Consider the following 27520-nt stretch of genomic DNA (forward strand, 5'->3'; position numbering starts at 1 on the left):
CTACCTACTACTCTTGGCAAAAGAAAAACAAGCCATCGACATCTCAACAGGCAAGATATTGGAAAAGCCTTGTTAGCAATCCTATGTTTCAGATGAGACAGCATGTGATGAAACTCCAGTTGAGGCCACCCTATTACTGTACAGACATGCAAATGTCACAACAATTGCATACAAAATGGGCTTATTACTTTGGTCACTGATAGAAGTGAAACTCTGGAAATCAGTCTTTAATCTTGAATCAAAATCACATAAGAGGAGGTTTCCAAATCTGCCACCTCAGCAACCTTGAAGTCAGCACTCGAACTTATATATGAGACAGAGCATTATTTTTAAAGCACTGGTGCTGGCGAAAGCATTAGTGAAGGGGAAGCACAGGTCTGTCTAGTTTGAAAGTGGACGGACAGGGAGCAGATTCTGGAATGAAGAAACAGGAAGATGGCCCAGCAGGAGGGACTTGGCATATTTACAGCAGAGACACTTGAAGAGACGCTGTTCAACAGGCTTCTTTATCATTAGGAAGTTCCGATATCTTTGAGTAAAACACTTGCCAAGGCCAGCATGGAAAGGAAGAAAACCAGCTCAAAAATAAATACCCTCAAGCACAGCAGCGCTACCATCAAAATGACCAACTACAGGTGAAATACAAAACTCCCTCTCTTGCAGCAGACACTTTGGTTATAGTAACGCTCCACTGGGGGATACAGGTTCTGACCATACCTCATCAAGCCTGCATAGCACGTAAGGGAACTATTAGAGGGAAAATATGTATGGCTCTCCAAATGTCAGAAAGAGCATGGACAGTTACCAGTCCCAAACAAACTGAGAAACTCTGATCTGCGCACAATGTAATACACACAAGCTCAGAGCAGCATGGCATCTTGCTTCTTCAGCATGTTACTGCTACAGTATGCAATAGCTATAAATCAGTAAAACTATTCAAACAAGGCCTGGATGCACTTAGTTCCTCACTTGAACCATTTGTTTGCATCATAAAATAAAATGATGTTTCACTTCTTAAACACTCAGACTTATTTCTCCCTGAGCAGACCGTATTCAACTAGAGGCCAGGCTCACAAGCTATGGTGAGAAGTATTTGCACCATCTTCCTTTGCTGGAACATGGTGACTGCAAGAACTGTATTCTCTGCTGCCTAAAAGAACTGAAAAACTCTTCCACATAATATATGGCACCTCTAACAGCTTGGTATTTAATATTTCTTCAATGATTTTTCAATATGTTTAACTTCTACATCAAAACAAAAGTTAACTGAATATAGTCTTTGGAATTTGTGAAATAAACCTGAATGCATTTCATGAATCAGACGAGACCAGATACAGTGGCCGAAAAATCTGGCAAAATGCCAGGAACGTTCATAATCATATTTAATAAAAAAAAAATCTCAGTCAATCTTGCTTCCTACAACTACTAGTTTTATACTTGCTAGTAAGAGGCAGAAAAAAATGAAGTAAACTGCTTTTTCAAATTACTTCATAGTGCATCCAGCCTTCTGAGTACCAATAAGGCAATTTCTCCACTCCTTCCGACTCCTGTGTTTGCCATTTTACCCTTCCCTCTGCCTTCATCTGAATTCCCCTCGAGTAATCTCTAGATCGCCTAGAGATTATGTGTGTCCAAAGGAATGATATGGACTCGGTTAACTTTAAAGCGTTCAAACAGATCAAAAACAAACTAGGAAAAATTTCAAGATCCACTTTTATTCTTCGTTCCACAGAACCTTTGAGCAGAGATCAGGGATATCTCTACCTGCCGGCTTAACAGCATATAGTTAAAACTATAAGAACAATATAAGCTAGAAAATTTCTTTTTAGTGGAAGTGCAAGTTGAAGCAGAAGGGTGATCAATAATCCTGTGGGTGTTTGTTCTATTGAAATTAATCATGCTTTCCCTTTGTACTACCAAATACTAAACTGTAAAATGCCTTTCAAATGGAAAAATGTTTCTATTAGTACTTCCACATACCTGTACAGTGACTGGAAGAGGTTAGTCTAGTCAGTGTGTTGCAACACGCAAAGGCAAAGTGCACACGCTGCTGAACTCAGAATTTGTCAGTTAAGTGGAAATGCTGGCTTGCAAATCCACATGCAAAAGAAATTTACTGGTCAGGTAAGACTACAAAAAAAACCCAAATTCTGAAAGCTAATTATTGCCTTTTGGTATGGAAAGCTGGGCGGCCTGGCATAGACCTTAACACTTCACATTTGTGTTACAGGCATGCTTCTTAGAAATGACAAAGAAACAAGGCCTCAGGAACTCAAAATACACAAAATCAGTTCTTACGCTTAGCTTAAGAAAATACAAGGCTGCAACCTACTTAACTCCTGTGCTAACTACCTCCATGATAATCAGAATGCGAATGATTTTGTACTTCTGTAAGCAGCCTGGGTACCAGTAATCATCTATTTGAAGGGCAGTGCATCCTTTCAACAGTGCTTGGGCTGATTCTCAAAGCAGCTGCTGGAAAAAAAAATCTCACCCAGGCATGCTGAACAGAACAATTTAGTGGTCAGCCCAGGCCAGGAGACGGCACGTGCTGACCCAGGGCCAGCCAGACCCAAGCTCCTCTTGCTGCTGCTCAGCCACCTGCGGCCCAAAGGAAGAGGTGGCAAAGGATATGGTGCAACAAAAGGTTCCAGTCTCCTGAAAAGAAGGCGTAGTAGACCCAGGAGAGGCTGCAGGGAGAGAGAGAGGTGCAGTGGAAGCACAGGAGTAAGGAAGTAATTTTTCCTTGGACTTTCTTTGATAAATGGGACTTCCTAAAAGACGTCTCACTAACCCAACTCAAACGTGTAATCAAAATTTTACAAAGTAGGGTCATTATCCATAACAAGGCAGACAAGTAGTTCATTAGTCAAATTTTCAGAGTGATGAAAACCAGCTTCAAGCTTTTTCTATTCACCAGGCGTTACAAACACATGTAATCAGAGGGCGGTCTTAATCCAAGACTACATGACGTCATGGGCCCACCCCTGCAGGACACAGAAAAACATAAAAATGCCAGAATAACTTCTGGCCTACCCAGCATCTGAAACTCCTCTTCTTTATTAAGGGTTTTCAGTTTTAAAAAAAAAAAAAAAAAGACAACATTAAAACTGCTTCAGTCTACAGAAAACAGCTTGGACTGGAGCACACCTTCCTCTTTTCTGACCTGAAGCAAACTGTGAAGCTTTATTCAACGCCTATGTGCTGAGCCAGCATTTTCTCCAAAGAAACTCTTCTTCCCTTGTTCCTGCCTTCCACACAAACAGTCAGGCAGCCATGCACCAAGGCCAGAAAAAAACCCCTAACAAGCCCCCAAACCAGTCAGTTTTAAACACGGACAGGCTCCGTGATTCAGTTCATCTGGTAACCACGCAAGTTGCCCTCAATGCAAAGGACGACGGGTGAGGGAGCAACAAAGCTACTCATTTCCCAGCTCATAAGACATCAAAAAATTACACATTTAGTACAAGGCTACAGCAACTCCTGAGCGGGACTGAATCTTTCCAAGTAGAAATAAGCTTTGTAGTTCATTGTATCTACTTTTTAATCCTAACTGAAGTGGCACATCTCGTGATGAAGTGCCTGATTTCTAATTTTACAGATTTATTTCATTTTCACAGTCTTTTGAAAACAGAAGCGACAGAATATTACACACATTCCCCCAGTGAAGCAGCAGAGGTTTACAGAGCAGTAAGAGTGCTGCTATTCCAACAGAACTGCAGTACTCGTCCTACTCCTGATCTCTGGAAGGATCCAAAGAAGTAGCATAAGCCTCTTTGAAAGAAGACATAAGATTTTTTTTAGACAAAACTGACTTTTTAGAGAGAAAACAATACAGTGCTTGACCCAGATTAACAGAATCTTCTAAATAAACCAGTTTAAGTTGCCCACTAACATAATTCCATCACTTTCTGTTTACACCAAGCCCTTCGAAATACAAGGTTACTGCAATCCCGCATCAAGGCTCAAACAAGTTCCTTAAGATGTAACTGCACTACACACACTTTGGTGGTGTTTGGGCTGGAGGCCACCTTCACCTTACTCTAAGAAACACATTTATCACCTTGGCATAGTAAGGGTGGTGAGGCACTGGAAAAGGTTGCCCAGAGAAGTCTATGATCCTGAATTCCACTGCAGTTTCTTTCAACCAGTTGAAATCGGCTGTCAAACTTCACCAGGAGTGGGGTGCCGAGTTAAACTTTGGGAAGACACCAAAGCCAGCATCCTTCTCCCCTCCTGCCTTTAAAAACCACCAACTAACAAACCTGGATCTTGTCTGGGGCAGGAATCTGAACTAGGAGAAGGAGAAGGGCAGGTGGGAGGCGCGGTGCAGGGAATGGAGGTTCAGAAAGACAGTGACACTGGCTCGGGCTTGGGGGGAGGATGACAACATTGGGGGCAAAGACAGCGGGAAGCGGGATGGCAGAGGGGACAAGAGTGGCAATGACAGTGAGAAGGGAACTGGAGGGGGACAAGTGGGGGCAACGACAGTGGGGAAGGACCTGAGGGTGGATGAAGAGAGGGCAATAACAGTAGGAATGGACCTAGGCGGAACAAGGGGGGGGAATAACAGTAGGAAAGGGGACGCAGGACGGGGAAAAACAGCGTGAAGAAACCCGAAGGGGGACAGAAGGGGGCAATGACAGCAGGAAGTGGGAAAAACAAGACGGAAGGGACCTGGAGGTGGGAAACGCGGGGACCAGTGACAGCGGAAAGGGACCTGGGGGGACGAGGAGGTGCAATAACAGCAGGAAGGGGGAAAGACAAGAGAGAAGGAACCCGGGGGGAGGAGGGACGAGGGTGGACAATGACAACAGGAAGGGATCTGGGGAGGCAAAGACAGCGGGAAGGGGAACTGGGGGTACGAGTGAAAGACAGAAGAAAAGGCTCTAAGGGGTCGAAGGGGGACAATGACAGCGAGAGGGGACCCGGGGGGGGGTTCAGCGGAGCCAGAGTGGGGTGGCGGAGACGGAGCCTTCGCCTCCCGCGGGGCGCTCACCAGGATGCGCTTGAAGAGCGCGTTCTCCTTGGGCGGCAGGCTGACCGACGGCATCCTCCCCGCCGCTGCCTCCCGGCGAGGGCGGGATGAACGCCGTCCTCGTTGCTCGGGAGCCTCCGCGACGGAGCCTGGCGGCCGCTACCACCCTCCGCCTCCTCCCTCTCTCCTCCTCCTCCCTCCTCGCCCTCTGCCGGTCCGGTCCCGGCCGCCGCCCCCGCGCTGCCCCGCGAGGCCCCGGGCGGCGGCTCACGTGCTCGGCGAGCGCAGGGGCCAGAGCGAGCGCCGCCGCCAAAATGGCCGCCACCGCCGCCGCGCGCTTCCCCAGCCGGGTCACGGAGAGCAGCGCGCATGCGCCTTGACCCCTCCACGGGTCACGCCCCCTTCCGGTGACGTCAGCGCCGGGGCTGAGCGGTGGGTGATTCGGGTGGTGCGGCGGTGGCGAAAATGGCAGCGAATAAAGTGGCTGAAGACTTGCTGTGGAGTTTGAGGAAGAGTTTTAGAAAGATCACACGCATCTCCGCAGTTTTAGAAAGGCAGCGTTCTTGTAATGCAGGCATAGACGACATGAGGGAGTTATCCCTGTCGGCGGGGTAGCAGGACAAGAGCATCCTCTGAAAGCTAACTGTATGTTTTTGAGACAGCATTGTCTCAGATAACAGAGGGCATTGGTTTTGTGAGAATTAATTGATAAGTTTTTGCGCGGCTCCTTTGTATGTTTAATTACCTTGTCATATAAACCTGCCTTGTAAGATGTAGCTGTTTTAAGTCAAGAGATAACCTGAGGCAGCAAGGATTTGTTAATATGCTTAGTTGTCTTGTAAGATGCAGCTGTTGTAGGTCAGGAGATAACCTGAAGGGAGTCTCCAGACGTGGTTGGATAATCTAAAAAATTCCATTCTTTGAGGGTTTACATGGTTCTTTGTCTAAAACTAGTATATATATCCACTGCTTTTGTAAGGTGTTATGCATTTTTTAGAAGGGCACCCAATTCAGTACTGAATTGGAAAATAAAAATATTATTGCCTTTGCTGCCAAGACTTCGTCCTTTTTAGTATTTTACCAGTGGATGAGTGTTTCTCACAAAAGTGAGCATCGTTGTAATGCGGGGCTGGGCAACACGAGGGAGTGGTCCCCATCAACAGTGTGCAGTGAGACAAGAGCTGGGGACAGAACATATTATAGAATGTATTTCCCATTTGCATGCTGCTGTGGTGTGAGCTAAATTGGAGCCAGTTTTGTGTCTCTAGCACTGTTGTTCCATGTAATTCCATTCTCTGAAAGCTAACTGCATGTTTTTGAGACAGTGTTCTTCTCTAAAAGCGATAACACAGGGCATTGGTTTGCAGAAGGGACAGTGCTTGTTGTTATCCCTGTAGCGACCAAGCCCATCCTTGAGCTGTTGGTAAAGATCTGTGCTGGTGAGGAGGGGCGAACAGTGCAGGTGACCCCACACTGACCAACAGTGTGTTCCATCCCATGTATACTATACGCGGTATAAAATGAGAGATCATGAGGGGCTTATCCCTCTCCTGCAATGGCCAATGTCCAGTGAGGACCTCGTCTGTCTGTTGCTCCTGACCCCGGATCTGTGCATTCCTGACTCTAGTTCCTGAGCTCAGCTTCCTCCTGGCCTGGACCCATTCCCTCATGTCTGCTCTGCAGCAGTTGTGGTGACATACAGTCATCCAGGGGTGATCTCATGTATTTGTATATATTTTATTACTTTCCATTTTTTTTCATTATTATTGTCATTTCATTAAAACCGTAGTTTTAGTTTCTGACCTGCAAGCCTTTTTCCTCTCCTTTCCCTCTCCCCTTTCCCTGGGGGTGGAGGGAAGGGATTTGGGAGCTCAGCTGCATGGTTTCAGCTGCTGAAATGTAGCTGGGCTGGGGCTGAACCCTGACACGTGCAGGTGGATAAATTTTCCCAGAATCTTATGCACATTCTGTCACTTCCCAAGGACTAATTTTAACGTTATTACGAACTTCCCCAGAGTCAAACCTCTCGCTGATGGGAGCTCTGGAGCCAGCTCAGCCTGCCCTTGCCTCTGAGAGGGGGAACGGCTGCAAACAGAGGGGATGGCAGCAGAGACACCTGTTCAGCCCAGATCACACTGCACACAGGGCGGAATCATCTCCAGAGAATGAGCAGTGCCTGCAAAAACACCGTCTGAAAGAAACCGTGCTGTCAGAGGGACGTTCTGCCTAACTTTCAAAAACTGCATATACCGAGCGGAAACTTTACTTGAGCTTAGATAAAACACTCCGCTTTCTGTACGAGCATCAGCGGGTCGCGGCCTCCTCACGCAGGCGGGACCTCCCGCGTGTGGGCGTGGCCTCCGCGTGTGTGGGCGGGGCTGGGGCTACAAGATGGCGGCTGCGCCAGTGGCGGGGCCTTCATCCATGTGGGCGTGGCCGTTCCCAAAGTGGGCGTGGTTTCCTTCCACGTGGGCGGGGCTGGCGAGACAACATGGCGGCGGCGCTGAGGGCGGCGAAGGGTTTGCGGCTGGTGGCAGGGTCGCCGAGTCTCGGTGAGGCACGGGCACGGCTTGGTGTGGCGGTCAGGTGGCGTTTCTCTGCTCCCGGAGCGCTGGGTGGTGAGGGGAGGTGTTGGTGGTGTTGTTGTTGTTCTGCCTTGTTACCCTGTGGGAAGAAGAGTGGTGCGGACCTTTAGAGGGGAGTCCCAGAAGGAAAGGAGGGATTTGGTACAAGAAGTAGTTCTTATTATAGAAGGTGGAATATTTTTTTTTTAAGTTAAAGTAGAGTTAATTTTCATCTCAGTAATGGTGTTTTTTGAAAGTTAGACAGAATGTCCCTCTTTTTTATATTGGGCATTAGGAAAAATTTCTTCACCTTCCAGGGTTGTCAAGCACTGGCAGAGGCTGCCCGGGGAGGTGGTTGAGTCCCCATTCCTGGAGGTGTTTAAAAAGTAGGCAGATGAGGTACTTGGGGACATGATTTAGTAGTGGACAGGTATGGTTGGAGTTGAGGAACTCAAAGGTCTTTTCCAACCTAATGATTCTATAGCACAGTTTCTTTCAAGCGGTGTTTTTGCAGACAGCGCTCATTCTCTGGAGATGATCCTGCCTTGTGTGCAGTGTGATCTGGCATGAACAGGTGTCTCTGCTGCCATCCCCTCTGTTTGCAGCCTTTCCCTATCTCAAAGGCAAGGGCAGGCTGAGCTGGCTCCAAAGCTCCAAATTAGCAAGAGGTTTGACTGCTATGAAGTTCATAGAATATGCACAATATTTCAGGGAGAATTTATCCATGTGCATGCAGGTGGGAAATCCATTCTGTCCCCAGCTCATCTCGCTGCACATGACTGATGAAGATCACTCCCTCGTTTTGCCCAGGCCTGATAAAGGGCGCTTGGTTTTTAAAACTCCAAAATGAATTTTTAGTTTATTTGCCAGCATTACACTGCCGTTGGGGGCTGTTTACAGGAAATCGCAGGAGATGCTGCAGGGTGAGGGGATTGTGGTGAGGGGAAAGGCCCTGCTGTGAGATTTCCCATTCCCTCCCTGCTTCCTCTTGGATCAGCTGGTGGATGCTGCAGCATGTCTGCAGTGGGCAAGCTGTAACAGTGCCATGGGGACCACTTTCTGGAGAACTGGGTCTGTGTGAGCCTCACGAGGTTCAACAAAGCCATGTGCAAGGTCCTGCAGCTGGTTTGGGGTGATCCAGGGCCAGCAGGTCGATGAAGGTGATTCTGCCCTTCTGCTCTTGTGTGACCCCACTAGGGTTCTGTGCCCATTTCCAGTTTCCAACATAAGAAGGATATGAGACTGTTGGAATGGGTCCAGAAGAGGGCTACAGAGATGATCAGAGGGCTGGAGCACCTCTGCTATGAGGACAGGCTGAGAGAGTTGGGGTTGTTCAGCCTGGAGAAGAGAAGGCTCCAAGGAGACCTTATAGTGATCTTGAAGGAGCTACAGGAAAGCTGTGGAGGGACTTTTTCCAAAGGCATGCAGTGATAGGATGAGGGGGAATTACTTTAAATTGGAAGGGGGAAGATTTAGATTAGATATTAGGAAGAAACTCTTCACAATGAGAGTGGTGAGGCACTGGCACAGGTTGCGCAGGGAGGCTGTGGCCTGACCCATCCCTGGAGGCATTCAAGGCTAGGTTGGATGGGGCCTTGAGCAGCCTGGTCTGGTGGGAAGTATCCCTGCTCATCACAGGGGGGATTGAACTGGGTGGGCTTTAAGGTCCCTTCCAACCCAAACCATTCTATGACATGGTTATTTGGTTTATTTGATGTTTGTGTTCTAGTTTGTTCATCTATTTTCCCCTTGATAGTATGAGTGTCAGTGATTGACTCTTACCCAAACCTGGGAAATGTTAACACATTTGTCATTTTCTGTTTTTTTAGCTTTTACTCGCTCTGCATTTGTTGCAAAAAGACGTAATTATGACCAACCAAACTGGCTTGGAGTTGGCCTGGCTTTTGGCACCAGTGCGGCTTTGTGGGCTTTTGTAAGTGTCTTCATTTGGTTTTGTTGAACTGAACTGTTCCACACCACAGTGATCCTCAGGCAATGACTACGATCCACGAGTTGATGAGGTTAATGGATGGTCAAAGCAGGTGTCACGACTGAAGCATGATATGTTGAATAGTTACATTTTCCCAAATCTGTGTTGCACTCTTCTTTATATAAATGAACAACTTATGAAGCTCCTCTCTGGTGCAAACTTAAAAAAGCCATAACAGAAGATTTAATTCTTCAAGCCTATTGGTTTAAGGCTTTAACATTATTTTCCACAGTGGATCTTAAAAAAAAAAAAAATAGAAAAAAGACTGAAGGATTTGCCTAAATAATGTTTTTTTTTTACCAGACTACTGATGCATTCTCTTCTCCCTTTTCAGCTGTATTTAATTGATTAAGAACCCCTCTTCCTGAGCAAAACGCAAGTGGAAGATATTCCCTCTTTCAGAGAACTTGGAGGCTCAGTGTTGACAAAGCAAGGAGGGTGTAGTAGCTCCCATAAAGGAATGTGCAGAATAAGCAGAATAAGACAACACTTCTCAGGGTGGAGTGGTTTGCCTTTGGGGTTTTCCCCATTTTTGCAGTGTTGGTGGATTGATTGACAGTTGGAACCTCCACCCTCCCTCCCAATCTGCCAGCAGAAAATGTTTGATAAAGGTCTGGAAAAAACGCCTTGCTGGAGAACTGATGATTCACAGATAATTTACTCTGTATTGCCACAGTTAGGTATTGGTTTGTACTCCATAATAGGCATTTTACATTCTATAGGAATCTATTTGTTCTCTGGTTCCAGCTTGCATCCTATAGCTGTTTAACATATACTGCTCTTTCGTAGCTTATCAAGCAGCATAATGAAGATGTGATGGAATATGAAAGGATAAAACAAGAGAGGCAACATAAGTGTACAGGATGTTCATAGCAAGTATGTATGTACAGATGCTTTGACTTAGCTGAACACAAATCCTGCAGATCTTTGACTTCTGATAGCAATCATGATTTTGGACTGATTTATTTTACTCCCTTATTGCTTTCCTTAATACTTTACATCTTGGCTTTTGCTATTCTTCCAGCTCATTCCCAGTTTTGAAGTGATTTAGATGTTCATTTGTGTGCATATTCACTGCTGACTTTCTCCATTGGACATGAAAACTTTTGGAAAGCAAGACATCTCTTACTGCATCTATAATAAAGTTATGTTGCAAAGAGAGTGCCTTGCAAGTGCTTTCGTGGCAAGGAGACATGGCAAGGTCACTAAAAATAGCTTATTTACCTCTTCTTTTATTTAACAGGTCTGCAGTGGGAAACATTTTTTCTCAGTTTGATGATAGAAAGTCAGTGCCCATAGACTTGCATTATAGTGCAAATTGCATGTGGTCATTGTCCTTTTCAATGTAAACGTAACATAACTGTATTTTTGCCAGATAAAAATTCTATTAGAAATTATGCCTTAGAGCAATTAATATGCCACATAAAAGAACTGCTTAAACTCATAGAAAAACTTGTAGTGTTGTGGTTATTTTCCCCCTAAATATTCCTCCAGCTAAATATGGAGTATATTGTGAGATGTTTCTAATCTCATTCGTTGTATTGATTTTCCTTGTTGCTGAGGCTTTGTTTCCCTTTCTTAGGTTGAGGATATACTCAGAAAGAAGTAACCTGCTCACCGGTTGACCTACAAATAAATGCGCACAGCGGAAGTACAAAGTACTTAAATACCTAAATGTTAATACATTTCATGTGCAGAGTTATGAAATAAATTGTCTGAAGGAAACTTAAAAAGACATTTCTCGCTGTTTGTATTTGATTCTACTGTCTTGAAATTGTTTATGTGGTGTTTCTGTTTCAAGGTGTATCAAGGTTATTTTTAAAACTCCCTTTATTTTGGGAGGCATATTGCAAAATTGGACATCAGTTCAGAGCAAGCTCAAGAAATATTCATGAAGTTGTGTTCTCTTGCCTTGCCAACATTTTCATTGCTAAATTTATAAAATAAAAGATAAACAAGTAGACTAATGAGATTTATGGGAAACTTCATGAAACTAATCTGTACAAATGCTGAAATGTGCATTTGCCACTTCACACATCGAAGAAGCAGCTTTCAACTTGGTCTTGACAGGGTAGGCTTTCACAGCTTGACCCGGTGACTTGGAGATGCTGCAATTAGAGTTGCACATCTGTAAGCTCGTCCTAGTTCCTTGGGTGCTGCTGTTTTTTCAGTCCTTTGTGGTCTGGATGGGGTTTTGGGTTGTTTTTTTTTTTTTTTTTTTTCTTTTCCCCTAGAGCAGAAATTAATCTTTGTTGGAAACAACAAAAATCATAGGTGGCTGAGCTTTAAATTCTGTGTAGGTCTTTATTGTTTCTCCTTGCCAGGAACTTTGCTTTACTGTTGCTACTGTGTAGACCGAGTTCAAATGCGTTCTATATGTTCAGAAAGTGAGGATGAAAGCTCAGTCTGGAATCCTGGTGACCGTTTAGCTGTTCTGCAGCTCGTTAGTCTGCCCCTTCCTATTACATATACATAGATAAGAGCCATACCTGGCTCTTCCCCAAGGATTTGTTCCTTGGAAGCGTGGTAGTTGGCAGCTGAGGGGACAGTGCCAGTTCAGAGCAGTAGAGGGGAAGCGTGTGTGGTGCCTTTGCCAGGGATCACCCGTCTGTGTTGCAGGACAGGCTGGTCTCCAGCGTGAACAATGCCTTCTCAGCACTGCTGCCTTCGTGCACCAAGGTCAGTCAAGGACAAAGGATGGAAGAAAGGGATAATGACAGGCGGGAGAACATGAAGTTAAATAATCACGGAGGGAGCATCAGCGCTATGTCTATAGGAGGGACGAGTAGAGGGGATGAGGAGGAGAAGAGCTGGCAGCCAGTCGCCCACGACATCCGCAGCCCACGTCACCTCGGGCAGTGCCCGACTTCCTCCAGCGTTTCACTCCCTAGGGCGACTTCCCGGTGCTTAACCTCTATGCCCTTCGAAGGGGAGGCAGTCGCGCCCACCACCTCCTTTCCCGGGAAATGGGAGGAAGGACGCTCCCTCCCACCGCCCGCTCCGCCGGGACGCACGGCGGCGGGGCTGGCGAAGACCACGCCCATCAAGGCTGGTGAGCCCCCGCCTACTCCACGAGACCACGCCCCCTTCATGTGAGCCACCGTCCATTCACAGCAAAGCCGCGCCCCTTTTGGCGTAAGCCACGCCCACAAAAATTTTAAGAAGACCACGCCCACTACACCGCTGTGCCGCGCCCCAACTCGCGAACCCGCCCCCTTGGCGCGAGGCCACGCCCACCGCTGGCTCTCCCCTTAGCCACGAGGCCCCACCCCCTCGCCCCAAGGCCCCGCCCCCTCGCCGGTGTCCGCGGCCGCAGCCCCGCGCTGTCAGGCAGCCCGCAGTGCCCGCTCCGCCGCTGCCCGGCTCCCGCCGCCGCCATGTACCTCTGCAGGGCTGCCTCGCAGGCGCTGGCCTGCCGCCTGAGCAGGGCTCCGTCTGCCGCCAGCCGCCTCAAGCAGCGTGGTACGCGGGGGGTGCCGTGACCCGGCGCCGGGTAGAGGTCAAGGGGACAGCGGCGGGGGGGGAAGGTGCTGTGAAGGGGGGTGCGCGTGACAGTGACACGAGAGCGGGGGGCGCGAGGCAGTGGCGGGAGGGGCAGGGCGTAGGGGGGCTGCAGGTGCGGAGGTGGGAGGGGGCGAGGGGCGCGCGAGACAGCGGCGGGGGGGCAGGTGCGGCGGGGGGGAGGGGGATGCGCGGGGGCGGCTGGCGCGCGGGGTGGGGGGTGGGGGCGCGCGAGGCAGCGGCGGGGGAGGCAGGTGCCCCGGGGGTGGGGAGGGGAGGGCGCGCGCGGCGGTGGCGCGAGAGCGAGGGGCGCGCGAGGCAGAGGCGGGGGGGGGGGGGGGGGGGGGGGGCAGGTGCGGCTGCGGAGCGCGAGGCACGGGAGGGAGGGGCGGGAAGGGGGGGGCTGTTGTGCCCCTGTTGTCCCCGTTCCTCCCCGCCCCGCAGCCGCCCGTGTTTGCCCCCATCACAGGCAGGGAGCCGCATCACCCCAGTGCGTTGCGGCTCTTGGCGCATCAGGGGTTGTGTAACTGGTAGCAAAAATATCCTCCGGCTGCACTGGGAGATCACGGGCTGGCTGGGCGCTCTCCTGCCAGCCCCGTGGCCCTGGAGGAGGAGGTATTCCTGAGAAACAGCCGTCTACCGGTGAGAAGATCCATTTGGACGCCCAGCTGTTGAAGAAGAGTCTGAAAAGTGTGCCGCGAGCAGATGATGCTGAGCGTCATCTGGCAATTTTTTGAGATTAAGAAAGGCTATTTTTGTGGCTGCGGATTGCAGCGCTCAGAGCCATTTTATGTTTAATGAGATGCTTCTCCTCCGTACTACTCATCTGGGATAACATCACGAAATTCAGTGGAAAGCTTTATTGACTAACAGAATTACCTGTGGTTTTTTGTGGGTCTCTTTTTGAGATGTACGAAAGCCCCAGTCTACCACAGGCATCAAAACTACAAACGCGGTGCAGAGAAATCAATGACCAACGCTGCCATTTTAGCAAATATGTACTCAATCAGGGATAAAGTTGTGTAATCCTTCCTGTCTGCCCTATTGGCCAGTGTTTGAGGTTACAGGCACGTATCTGAACGTCAGCAATCAATTTGACAGTGGAAGGTGAATTCAAAGAAAAACAGGCGTTTCCTCAAAGTGCTGTTATTAAACTAGAGAGGACTTGGTACCTCTGCTGATCGTGATTTCAGGAAGACTGAATAAAGACCAATTAATTATTGTCTATACTTAAGCAGGAACCTTTTTGCATTCCTTTTTTATTTTTCACATTCCTTAGGTAGTTCTTTGGTCTATGCAGGCTGCATCCAGTACTTGGAAGCTGATGGGCAGGCAGTGTAGATCACAGAAAATCATGTACTATTAGGAAGAGCTCAGCCATGTTCAGTTAGGCACCACGCCCTGCGTTATTCTTGTATTAAACACCGCTAACCTCTACCTATCCATTTGCTTACATCTTTTTAAATCATCCTTTCCCATACAATGTTCAGATTTCATCAATTCATTTCGTGATCGTATTTTAGCAGCACTTTACATCAATGTCAATAACTTTTTTTTATAGCACCTCTTCGCCAGATGTCATCTGGGAGTGTTCCTGGCTCTTCTGGAGAGACCATGATTTACTATGTCCTTGCTGGTGTTGCTGCTTTTGGTGGTTTATTTTATGTAAGTGTTTGAGGATGGAGCTGCTTATGCTTTCTGATTTGGCACGGTGTAATGGATGTTCTGGGTTAAAGAGTATATCAGGACGCAAAGGTCATTAGTAAGTGGATGACATAGCATGTAGTTAAATACAGCATAACTTAAAAATGAGTTCAAGAGAACCCAACCAATGCCAGTTGCTCACCTGTTTCACTGTTTACTTTGCTGTCTAGTGCTGTTGTCATTCTTAGTGGAAAACATTATCAAAACTATGTGAAATGAATATGTCCAAAGTTGGACTAAGGCACCTGCCTCTAACCCCTCGCCTCCTCTTGTCAACCACAAACATTAAGGATATCTCAAAGCTGGCAAGACAGATGTGAAAGAAGCTGACTAAAGCTGCGAGGGGAAGATTATGAACCTCGTTAATTGAGGCACAAAGAAAGATAAGAATATTAGTTACTTAAAAAAAATATATTAAAGTTCTGTAAACATCTACTTTTGTCAGGCTTTTCAGTAATCACTCTCTTCCCTGCATCTAAGTATATGGGAGACTGTGCTTTGCATCCCTAAAGCCTCCATTTCCTAGTTTCTTCCCCCTATCCCTCCAAGATTTGGGATAGTGGCTAGCACATACTGGAGAGGTACGTTTCCCTCTCCCACAGAATAATCCTCTTGAACGGTAAGTAGCTTCTACTTGTTCAAATTATCAAACTTGTGTGATTGCATACCTGGAGGAATAAAAATTATCTTGCCGTCACAGGTTTTCCGTAAAATAATCTGACTTTAATCGTCTTTTAAAATACTGTGTTCAGTTACTGAAACACCGCAGCTCTTGAAAAGTTGTGTGGTCTATTGTATTTGCTTTCTAACAATGTATAAACATGCTAGTATAATAGCAAAATACTTTTTTTTAGCCTTGCTTAGCATGATTTGATATGATTTTTAAGATGAGCAGTGTTAAAAACCCTTCTTTCCCTCTCCTTCTCTCTTTTTTTGTTTGGTAACTTAGTAGGGATGTAGCAATAAGTTTAGGTATAATTTCCTTTCAGGCCTACAGAGTAGTCAGTTCATCTCGCAGCAACTATATTGAACATATGAATATTCTCCATGAGAGAGCTGAGGGGCGGAAAAAGGGTGAGTTGAGCTCTTCTCTCTTTTTCGCTGGGGTACATGAGGATCTGGATTGGATTTCTAGATTGTGTAATCAGGCCTTAACCCTGTTCGGGTCATTGTCTGAGCTCTCCGAGTGGGAGTAAAGACAAGGGTGATTGTGCAGTGTTCTGTTACAAAGCTACTTTTGCACAAAAATTTGGGAAAGGACTTAATGTTTAGGCAGCGCCTCTGGCCTGTGATCAACTCGCAGGAGCCTCTTCAGATGGAAAGAGTTGATGTGCAAACAATTAATTGTGTATCGGGTATTTGCATTTGATTTACTGGAACCTTAATGAAACTTGACTAAGTGCATAATGCTGTCAAAATCAGTTCTGTTCTTTTGTTTTTTGAGAGGGAAGAAGATAATACCTTTTTTTCTCTGTCATCAATGTGACTCCAGGCCACGTGTCATCAGGGAACACATTTCAATAGGAAAAAAAAACCGTTTATTTTTAAAATATAGTCATTCTTGTCCCACAACTTTTATTTTATCCTTTAAAATTTAGAATTAAATGAAAAGGAGACACCACCTAAATAGATGGCAAATCCTTACTTAGCTCTTCATGCTTAAATAATTAGACCATGTTAGTTCAAATACTTGTAATGGAATGTTGTCTCTGTCCACGTTAATTAGCGTTACGACAACGTTAATATAAGAGATAGAACTTTGGCAAGCATGGTCTTGCTAGGAAGAGCCATTAGAAAAAGTGACTTTTTAAGGATCTTTATATTTTTATTTAGTTGCTATTTAAAACATAAATAAATTAATGAAGCCATAGCACTTGAAGCTCTTCCTTATTTCTTCTGATGCTGACACCTAGAGAATTGGTTTAATGATATTTGCATGTACAGAAAGAATAGATTTTAATAAAATATGCTGAGTTTAAGTTTTGTTTTCAGTGTGAGAATGTGCTTTTGAATTGTCTACCTGTAAAATTATTTCTTCTGAAGTTTAGTCTTGAAGTTCCACTACATATCCATTACTTTCAGAACTTTAAAACTGCAGATTTTAAGATTTAAAATGGCAAAACACCCTAATTTCCTTTCTCTTATGGAGCTGGAAGCAATGCTGGTTTTAAATTTAATTCTTTAAATGCTGAGATTTGGGTCACAATTTTAATGCAATCATTCCCTGTCCCTAAAATAAAAAATCTAACCAGGGCCAAAGTAGCTATTTTCTCACAGTGACCTCATCATCTGCTGTTCAGGGAAGAAATGGGGGTTGCATTCATTATGTTCTGTCTGACGTGGTCAGAAGAACATGGTAGATGTGAAAGCATTAAGCAAATCTTTCAGGGCACTCAAAGTGATGTCAGGATATTCCCTCTTTTCTCTTAAGGTTCACTTCTGCAAGGTACTGAGTTCTAACCCTAGTCTACCATAATGTTTGAGTGGAATGCCCGCAGTCAGTGGGGCTGATGACCCACTGAAGGCTATGCCTGAGACTGGGGTAAGAGTACTCAGTGCTCTGTAACTTAATTAATTCTGACTTCAGGTACTCTCCAGACATCCCATAATCTGACACCTTGTGCTGCTTAGTAACTTACGTAAGTGTTGCAGCCAATGGCAGATGATTGCTGCCACCCTGGTTATTCACTGTTTGAAGTCCAAAACACGTCTGGTAGCACAGTTGAAATGTGTTTCCTATATTATGTTCTGTATTGGACTTCAGAATAGTTGCTCATGCCAGAGTTTTTAATTGGATTTCTGAATAGTTAATACCAATTCACAAGGTAAAACTACTGTTGAATCAGCTCTTTTTTAAATCCTTCCTCCTTCCCAACTGTATTCTCCCCAAAGAGGTTTCTGTTCATACTTTTCCTATGGAATCCTCTGTGTGCTTTCTCAAAAGAATTAACGTCTCTTTTCCTCCCCTTTTTTCCTGTTCCCTGCGTAGTCATATATTTGTGTGTATTTTGTAACAAGAGTGTTACCATAGTATTGCTTTTCCCAGAAGTGCCACTACAGGTTCTTTCCCCACTCAGTCTTTAGATTGAGTTAGTCCTTACACTTTTTCAAAGTAAGCATTCTGTTCTCAAAGTAATCTAATATTTTTTTAGGGTCACATAAAATCAAGTTAAAAATAAACTATAAAACAGTGCTGGTAAAAATATGAAGTGGCAGATAGAAGAGCAGCATGCCAAACAGCATATTCATGGCATATTTGCTACCTGTCCTGTGGAAAGAGAAGTTTCTAGGTAGAAGAACTTAATGCTAGGGAGCAGCTGATCAGAAAGAATCTCTCCTGATAGGAACGACTTTTGTTGTTTCTCATTCTGAGGAAGATTCTCCCCTTGTACTCAAACCCTAAACATCTATTATCTATTATAAAGAAGTGCATGTAGCAAACAAAGCTGTCAATACAAGGGGAACAATCAAATGCCGTTCTACAGAGGGTTGAAGTGATATTCAGTTGTATTTTATTTAGTGGTATTGGACATTTTAAAAAAGATCTAAGGGCAAATTTTCTGTAGCTCTTGTTAATTCAGAGCTACTCTCAAATTTATAGAGGGATTTTAAAAAGCCCCTGGCAGAAGCCCAACTCGAAGTAGCAGTAGGAAATCTGGGACATCATTTGAGCTATAAAATGATGTTTGCCTTGCAGAATGTTCTACTTGCTTATTTAGCAAATATTGAGTTTTGTCTTCCATTTGCATGTGTCTCCTTTAAACTTGTTCCTAATTTCCTTCTTTTTTAGCAATGACTTTTCTTTTTAACTTGATGCAAGCTGATTCAATCTTTCTAATTTGTACTCTGCTTTTACACTTTCCAGCCTAAAATACCAGGGAAATCTCTTTCCAAACCCGAGGAAGTTAAATACAAACAAAGGACAGTCGTTCACCATTGCGTACCTTGCAGCCTACCTTGGGATGACTTTATACCTTCTCTTGTAAAACTCCGTACTTGTGAGACTTTAAAAGAACTACCTATGTTTGCAAGGCCAAACCATATTGAGCTCATTACTGAACCTGCTTTGTAGAAGGCAGTTCTGAGTCTGAGAAGCTTGCCGTTGGAATGAATGCACTCTATATTTGACTGTCCAATAAAGTGTTCTGAATGCTGAGCTTGGCTGTTAGTCTGTTCTTTGTGTAATCGATTTAGATTTTTGAAATATGGCATTCTCTTAAAGGGACATCGTCAGGTTGCATAATATGAAGCTTTGATTTTTACTGAGCAATAAATAGCCTTGTGTTTAATCCTGAGCACAGAAAAATAGGCTTGCACTAGCATGAGAAAAACAAGAATTAAAATTGATTTGGTTAGTCTTTAAATAGATATAAAAGAATAAAATAAATTCTGACTATGTCTCTTTGAGGACTTTCCTTTCTATTCTCACTGTATTACAAACTTTATTTCCACTGCTTTTTTTTCACATGGTGAGTTGGTTCTAGTGGTAAACTTGCAATGAACTCCTGGTATATAACTTTTGTTAACTTGGTCTTAGTGCATGTTTGGTGATTGTGCACCTTTGTTGCTTTGTGCTATTAGTTTTCCAATAGTTTGGAGTAATGCATGACTGGGAAGCACTGGATTTTTCAGATTGTAAAGACTCAGACCCACAACAGTGTAGACAAGTCTTTAAAAGACAGCTGGGACTCGTAGAAAGAAAATGGTCAGTCATAAGTGGTCGTATCTCCAGTAAAGTGAACTCTGACCGCTTAAAATTAGCAAGTTATTTTCTTACATATATGTTTTCAGTAAGGGCCCCCTGTTTTATTCTGCCTCACAGATCTTGCCTTTCTTACTTGAGTGCTGTGGCTCTTAGAGTGGTCACAGTACATTCCATGTAGCTTTAAAAAAGGGTGAATAGGGACAGCAAAATACCTGTGCCATCACAGAGCTAAGAGATGGCACAAGACTCACCTGAAAACTAATCACTTGTTGGGCTCGGCATTGTTGTAGCTGTTGCCAGCCGAGATAGCCACCTTGAGAGTAGCTCTGTGCAAACTGAAGGCACATTTTGGCTTGGAGTGTTTCTGAGCTGTGAGCCTGATGGATAATAAACTCCATAAGAGCTTCCAGTTATGGTAGCAAATGTCTTATTCCTGGTGTGGTAACTCCACTGCTGGGTGCAAACTGGATGCAGCTCCTTGTGTTGCCCGTGAGTGCATTATTGTTGGCCCTTTCAGCAGAGTGGGTTTGGAGCAACAGTTGTTGGGATCCATTTTTATCCGTCCCTGCACTCCCACCTCTTGCAGCCACTTGCTTTAAGTCACAGTTTCTTTTCTTATTACACCGAAGCACTTAACGAAGCTCAGTAATTAAGAATATGGTTTCCTCATCTTGTAAACATTGGTTTTGGTGCCACGTTAGACATTATTATTAGACATTTTTTTCTTGGCTTTGTTTGTAGATTCTGATTCCAAAGCTTAGCTTCCCATTTTAAATTTAAATGAGGATGATGGTAAAAAGTAGTTGGTGAATTTGTGTTGCATGCATGCACTTTACTCTCTTTATTGTATTAAATAAATCCTTATAAGGTGATGAAGAAGAGACGGCTGAAGTCACTGAAACAGAGACAGCCATGGAAGAGGCTGGTGCAGTAGCTGCTGCTGGACCTGCAGCACAGGAGGAGAGCACTGAGGTATCCCCAGAAACTGGAGGGGAGAGTGAGTTACCAGCTTCAGACGCATCCCCTGCTGTGGAAGAAGCACAGCAGGAAGCTGCTGCTAATCTGGAAGTTGCTGCTAATTCAGAAGCTGCTGCCCTACAAGGTTAATTTATAAATACGATTTTTATGTGTGTGTGTGGTGTGGGTTCTAAAGCTCTGCCTCTTACTACAGAACATTAAGAACAAATTCAGTATTCTTAATTGAGTTTGTCCTGCAGTGATAACTAATTTGGATGTTACTTTGACATATCATGAGCATAAAGTAATTAAGTTTATTAAATCAGTGTCTCTAAAAGCATTCAGCCTGTGGCGCTGGTCTAAAACCAGCAGAATGACAAGTTCATTTTACTACACCATTCTATGTCTCTTCTTTAAGACCTTATATTAAGGTGAGCGTGTAGTATCATCAGTTAAACAGTTGTTTCAGTGACCTGGTTCAAAGGTTTCTTATGGGATCTAAACCCTTTATTTCACTGACCATTTCTAAGATATCTAAGATATTCACACCGAATAATTACAGCTGTTCTGTCTAACTTCAACAGAATCTTGCATAGCAACGAAAATGTTCTCATGATCTCAGTGTTAAGGATATACCAGGTTAAACATTTTGAAATTCAATAACATCAAATTGCTATTAAATTAGTGTCTACATATTCAGTATTTTTAACTGTCAGGGTGTTTGGAATATCTTGGTTTATTGTACATTTAAAAAAAATCACAATAATACAAACAGAAACCTACCCATAAGTTGCAAAAATTACAGGATTAGAATTTAAATTTATTTGTTTATTTATCTATTTATTTGTTTGTTAACCTGAAGGGATAGCACAATGGCTTATCTGCTTATCACACACATAAAGCAGTTGCAATTTCTCGGTTGATAGGAAAGCATCAAACATTTGCATCTGGTGTTAAGAAACAAAAATCCAACAAAAAACTTGCCAGCCCGTCATGAAAGAGAAACTTCACTCCTTGCTTTGGAAGGGAAGATTTCAGTGGGGCTGTAGCAGATCTGAAAACCACTGAAGTGGTTTTCAGCTTGATTTAAACATGGAATCTTGACTGCACGCCTATGTTTGACTTCATTTGAGAAAACAAACACCTACTTGAGAGGAGATATCTAAAACATAGGTCAAGAGATTAGAGAGGAGAGATCAGAAGTATTTTGACTGAGCAACTTGAAGGGTGTTAGCAGATTCCGGGATTATTTTCGCCTTTTTCCTTGGTGACTCCAGGGAGGTATGGATGCCTCCTAAATGACTTTTTAACAAATGCCCTTGAGAAACGGTGCAGCACTTCAAAGGGCTGACTTCTGTGAAAAGTCTAGGTATGAATTTTTAATTCATGTGTGAATAGCTCCTGTGCTTGCCTGCAAAACAACCCACTGCAAATAACATTTTAAAACAAGATTCGATCTGACCTGCTAAAATATAGCTTAAAAAAAGGTACAGGTAAGTATATTTGTAGTGACTTACTGTTTATATATAAAAATATTTATAAGGTAGTAGTTAAAATACCTAAAGCCTTAAAAATTTCCATTCCTATGGAATACGTAGACCATCTAATATAGAAAGGAAGTGGTCTGGTATGTGTTACAGTTAGTGAATTAGAGCTACTAAGAGATAGAATGTGTTTAAAAATGTCTTGCGGTGTTACCTCTCGCTTTAGGCAGCAACTGCAAAATTTCATTTCAGGGAGTGGCACTTGCTTGTATCTAGGAGGGGCTGAATATTCCTTTCACAGTGCTCATCCAGGAATATTTTTTAATTGTTGGATAGCATCTTCTGTATGGAAGTTGTTCCTGCTGCTCTATTGAAGAGGAAGCAGGTAGAATCTTCCCTGAGAAATGTTGTGCGTAAGTGGGTTAAGTCAGAGAAACTAATTTAAGACGTGATGACTTCATGTAGTCAGTGGCCACTATTTTACAAGAGGAAATAGGTCTTATAACTGTTAGTACTGGTGTTGACTGGAAGGATGTTCAGGCTCTGGAGTGTGTCCAGAGAAGAGCTTCAACGAAGCTGGTGAAGGGGCTGGAGAAGAAGTCTTACGGGGAGCGGCTGAGGGAACTGGGATTGTTTAGCCTTGAGAAGAGGAGGCTGAGGGGAGACCTCATTGCCTCCAGGTTGTAGAGGGGAGGGAGCTGGCCTCTTCTCCCAAGTGACAGGGGACAGGACAAGGGGCAATGGCCTCAAGCTCCGCCAGGGGAGGTTCAGACTGGATATCAGGAAAAAATTTTTCACAGAAAGGGTCATTGGATAATGGCAGAGGCTGCCCAGGGAAGTGGTGGAGTCACCATCCCTCGAGGTGTTTAAAAGACGGGTAGATGAGGGGCTCAGGGACATGGTTTAGTGGCAGATAGGAATGGTTGGACTTGATGATCCAAGAGTCTTTTCCAACCTAGTGATTCTATGGTTCTATGAAGCAGGTGTGCTAACTAGGAATCACTTATTAGATCTCTTATCTGGCAACACGGTCACTGAGGAAAATAGCACTAGAACGCCACTGCTGTTGCTTTGATATCTATAAGGGATCTGAAGGTCATTTCAGGTGTCCTTTGTCAAGTCTCCCTGCACTGGTTGCTCTTTGCTCCCTGGTAAAGCTGGCAGAAACAAACCTGTGGGATATCACATGGTTGAGAAACTTTTGCGTGTTGTGTCAGCTCTCTTCCTTCCAACCCCTAATCAGGATATGGCATATTAGCTTGCTATTTCATATGAAGGAGCAGAAGCCGTACTTCCCCTCAGTAATTACTAGTTTCTAAAGGAAGGGAGTGTTCTCTCTGGTGCAGCATTGGCTGATCTCTTTGGCATTTCTGGGATGTAAAACAGTTCTCTCATGCCACAGGTCACCGGTGAAGACTATTGTAAATAACTGTTGGGAACAGGTGTGCCTGAGGCAGGGGTGAACGCTATAGATCCCGTAAGCAGTTCATGTGAGGTTCTCCCTGGAGCTCCGTCCCACTGTGGCTGTGGTGTAACCGGAGTCCTGCCCTGGGTGGCAGCAGAGGCCCCTGACACCAGGTCACCTTGGCATTTGGCTGCTGCTCTCCTCCAGGCCTTATTCAGAAGTTCTCTGCTGTCTATGTGCCAGTTTCTTCAGCTTTTACCTGCAGTCAACAGCTATTTGTGTTTGATTTTTAGGTTTTTTTTTTTTTTAATAATGTTATAATTAAAATCCTTTTGGAAATACCTTTCAGTTTTATATTTAAGGATCTTCATTATTTGTCTTCTCTCCATTTAGAGGGGAAAAAAGTGTATCTGCATTTTAACTGAGGTACACAATTATTTTTCTTTCAGAAATGCCAAGGGAAACGCAGACTTACTTTGAAAAAGAATACTTTAAATAACTTCTATTAGTATTGTTGGTAGCTCGATGTTACTTCTGCAGTTGAAGGTGCAAGTATTTTTATCGTTACCAGTAAACCTCTACTTATTCAAATGCAATTGTTTCTTTTAATCTATATGACTTTCTGTAATGTGTTTGGAAGTGCAAGGTGCCAACAGAGGTTTCTCCAGCTCCAGTATACACTCATGCATATGTATGCATTTATATGTACGTATACAGGTAAAACAAATGTGTGATTACACATGCATGTGCAAAAAAAACTAAAACAAAACAAAAAAACCCCACCAGCCTTGGAGGTAGGTACTTAATCAGGTATTTTTCAATTTTAGGAAGTTTAATTATAATTATATTTGGCTGGAATTTTCTCCTCGCCTCAATTTAAGCAATTTACAACCCACTACTGGTATCTGAGATTTTTCGAAATACTGTTGCCAAAAAATAGTACTGTGCGTGTAACTCTGTTCCCAAGGTTTTAGATTCCTCTAAATTCGAGTTTTCTGTACGAGTTTATTACTTGAGCTTTTGTGCCATCGCTCCTGCTTACTGCCTAATGTTGCAAAGTTCTCCTGATGACGCTCTTCTCCTTTTAGTGTATTCTGTGTCTGGGGACCATAAATTAAGATCAATTAGTCTTCAGATAGAACAAATGCTATAGAGTGCACAGACTGACAAGCTGCTGCTTGGATTCAGCAGTGTTGCATCTGTGACTTGTAGTTTTTGAATTGCTGTTATAAACTTTTCTCTAACACTAGTATCAAGGCTTGAGGTTTGGCTTTGTCAACTAGAATAGCAAAAGCAATTAGCCCAAACCCCTGCTTTATTGGACTCCTGGCTTCTGTAGCATGGGTTCTCTTCTAATTTTGTAAGTATTGAAGGATGTGATGTCTTCTCTGTTTGTTATTTCAAACACTGTCTGAGCGAATAACTAGGTTTGGGGAGGATTAGCGTGCGAATGTGCCAGTGTTTTCCATGTTAAGCTTTGAATGGCATTACATTGCTGGTTGTCTGCAGCCTAGAGAAACAAATATAGGCTTTACTGGACAGGAGTTACTGCTTTCTGGCCAGGATTTTGCTGACCCAATTGCACAATGGTGCCAAGCAGACAAACCCTCCGACATGAGCAGTGTGCATTGCTTTTGCTTGGTAAGTTACCAGGCTCTGGGTGCATATTGAAATGCTCTGACGCTGGGAGTATTTTGATTATTGCTGAACAGTCATCAAAGTGATTTGCAATTGTTTGTGCTTACCCAGAGGCTTTCAGAGTGAGGTTGCTCAGTGGAACAAATGCATCCTTCTAGGCATTTGTTAGTGTGGAGGAAGGAGAAGCTGTGCAACCTGCAGCTCTTTACAGCTTCAGGTGGTGGGGTAAGATGCAGCACGGTTGGGGCTGGACAGACCTTACCCCTTTGGATTATACCACTTGTTCGCAGCTGGACCTTGTGAAAGTAACTACACAGTTTTTCTTCTCTCAGCCGTGCTTGTATGAACCAGAAGTACCTCGTAACAGGCCCCTTATCTGACCCTTTCATATATTTAACGTTGTGGCATGGAATGGGCCTCCAGGTGCAGACTGGTGTAACACAAGACAGGATCAGGGAAACTATTCATACCATCTGATGGAATCTGTGCTTAATTACCTCTGAAATAAAGGTTTTCTATTCTGAATCTCCTTTTAGAAGATTTTTTTTCTCTTCATTGATTGTGGTAGACTAAGCTAGCTAAATTAGGCTCTAGAAAGGTGAATTGTGTGAATATTATCCTACTGGTGAAGTATCCATTTCTGTGGAACTTCTGTTGGATATTTCTGTTTCGCGTTTATCACTGAGCTTATAAAGGAGTCGTCATAGCTTAACTGGAAAATCTCTGTAGGGAGAATGTGAAAAATGTTTAGAAAATACTTCTGTAGAAGTTATGAACACCTGAAGACACAAGTTGGTAAATGAAGAGAATGTTCAGTTTTGATCAGCTTAGCTGAAAAGAAAATTTTACAGCATGCACTGAATTGGGGAGGAAGATTCCCGTAAAAAGGACCCCCCCCCCAGCAACTTCCCAGTTAAGAGTGCAAACAAATAAGTGGAGGAGAACTAAATAAAATAACTTTCTTCTTATCTGTCTGTTGTAGAACAAGGGGACAAGTACCTTCTCAAATAAAGCTGGTAGAAGGACATAGAGTGAATAATGCCTAAAGGATTGTCACTAGGAAGGAGAAAATGGACTTACTGCTTCTTAATAATGCAGTATTTATAGCTCATCGTCAAGACTTAAAAAGAATCCTAAATAACATTATTTCTTTAAATTGGAAAGCAAGAACTGCCTTCGGTCAACAAAACCTGTTAGCATTTCCCTTACCTAAATTTGTATTACCTGTGTAGTTTGAAACATTTCTGTAAGTATAGCTATATATATATATACACTATATATATATAGTATATAAGTGGGTAAAACTTGGTGCGTGAAGAGCATTAAAGAAAATGTCTAACTTTAATGAAAGGTTTTTTGAGAACTTCTGAAGGATTTCATGCATCAAATTACTGGGGCGCTTTCATATATGTTGTTTGTGCTAACTTGCACTAGTTTTCCTCCTGATCCATTCCAGTCAGTGGATGTTTCAACCAACCAACCAACCACGATGTGGATTGCTTCTCATTGCTACAAATCCTTGTTACAGAATATAAAACTAAGTACTTGAAATTATATGAGATATTATAAAGTATTCTGGATTAATGTGGTATGCACTGTTATGCTTTTATTCTGACCATTACAGGCATCTCTGAATCGTCTTTTAATCATCCATGGTAGAATAAGCTCTCTTGAAATGAGTCTTCTGGTCATTAGTACAAACTAATGAGGCTTTTCTTAGGAACTGGTGACCTACATTAGGCACAAACAGCCTGTGAAATATTTGGTTGATTGAAGTTGTTTCTTTTTTTGCTGTACACTGTGCGGAAGATATTTTTTTTTCCTTAAAAAAATGTACTTTGTAATGCTATGGTTTATGCTTTCAGCTAGACCTCACAGATTTTTATCTGGATTACTTACGGATGGCTTGCAAAAAGTGCTGAATTTGGTGTTGGCTGTGGTGAACTATCCAGTAGATTTTTTTTCCTTTTTAAGCCCAATGTTTGAGTGTGAAATGTTTTTTTCCTTTCTGAAGAGATCAATAACTTACTCTAGCTGGTTATAATCTTAAACAGTCACTGAATAAAATGCTAGTGAGCAGAGAAATAGCATTTCAAGTAGTCCTGAGTGATGTTTCTGGTGTTCGGGATGTTCCTGGTGTCTTCCTGGTCACAGAAACCTGACGCACCTGCTCACTTTACAGGGGCACGTGCACAGTTTTGCCTATTTTGTCATGAACTGACATAGTAATTACTATTTCCCCTTCTTTCTGCTGCTGAGGTGGCTGATGGTGGTTTGAGCCCCTGATAGCAGAGGGAAGAGGTGCTGAAGCCCAGTCAGCAGTACTGGGCATGGGAGGTGGCTTTTGATGTAAAGAAGGGGAGCTTAGCTGTTGCCACCACCTCAGGATTTTGGTCAAAAGCCATCGCTGAATGAACTTCTTTTCCATTTTCCTTAAAGCTGACAATGGTTTGGGTTGGAAAGGACCTTAAAGGTCATCTCATTCCACCCCCCTGCCATGGGCAGGGACACCTCCCACCAGACCAAGCTGCCCAAGGCTCCATCCAAGCTGGCCTTGAACACCTCCAGGGATGGGGCAGCCACAGCTTCCCTGG

The 27520-nt window shown here is 43.8% G+C and overlaps 3 protein-coding genes across 6 annotated transcripts in view; 2 read left to right on the top strand and 1 right to left on the bottom strand.

Annotated features, from left to right (window-relative positions):
- NAA15 (N-alpha-acetyltransferase 15, NatA auxiliary subunit) overlaps window positions 1–5296 on the bottom strand; it is a 39768-nt gene extending 34472 nt beyond the window's left edge. Inside the window, exon 1 of one of the 2 annotated variants that reach the window (XM_054065191.1) lies at window positions 5000–5296. In XM_054065191.1, the coding sequence (XP_053921166.1) occupies window positions 5000–5053 (54 nt within the window). In that variant the 5' untranslated portion in view covers window positions 5054–5296. The remainder of the gene's footprint in view (window positions 1–4999) is intronic. The other variant, XM_009569041.2, reaches the window with a different exon arrangement.
- Window positions 5297–7385: 2089 nt separating this feature from the next.
- On the top strand, window positions 7386–11267 carry NDUFC1 (NADH:ubiquinone oxidoreductase subunit C1). Its single transcript, XM_054066353.1, has 4 exons — window positions 7386–7530; window positions 9372–9475; window positions 10322–10408; window positions 11115–11267. The coding sequence occupies exons 1-3, from the start codon at window positions 7470–7472 to the stop codon at window positions 10403–10405; spliced, it is 249 nt and encodes an 82-aa protein (XP_053922328.1). The 5' UTR covers window positions 7386–7469; the 3' UTR covers window positions 10406–10408; window positions 11115–11267.
- Window positions 11268–12803: 1536 nt separating this feature from the next.
- The window catches only part of MGARP (mitochondria localized glutamic acid rich protein), a 33028-nt gene continuing 18311 nt past the window's right edge, over window positions 12804–27520 (top strand). For all 3 annotated transcript variants that reach the window (XR_008449588.1, XM_054064798.1, XM_054064799.1), the window contains exons 1-4: window positions 12804–12994; window positions 14595–14698; window positions 15727–15811; window positions 20311–20544. Coding sequence is in view for 2 of the 3 variants with exons in the window: in XM_054064798.1 (XP_053920773.1) it covers window positions 12910–12994; window positions 14595–14698; window positions 15727–15811; window positions 20311–20544 (508 nt within the window). In the remaining variant the exon portion in view is untranslated. The remainder of the gene's footprint in view (window positions 12995–14594; window positions 14699–15726; window positions 15812–20310; window positions 20545–27520) is intronic.

This window comes from Cuculus canorus, chromosome 4, assembly GCF_017976375.1.
Source record: "Cuculus canorus isolate bCucCan1 chromosome 4, bCucCan1.pri, whole genome shotgun sequence".
NCBI classification, from domain to species: Eukaryota; Metazoa; Chordata; class Aves; order Cuculiformes; family Cuculidae; genus Cuculus; species Cuculus canorus.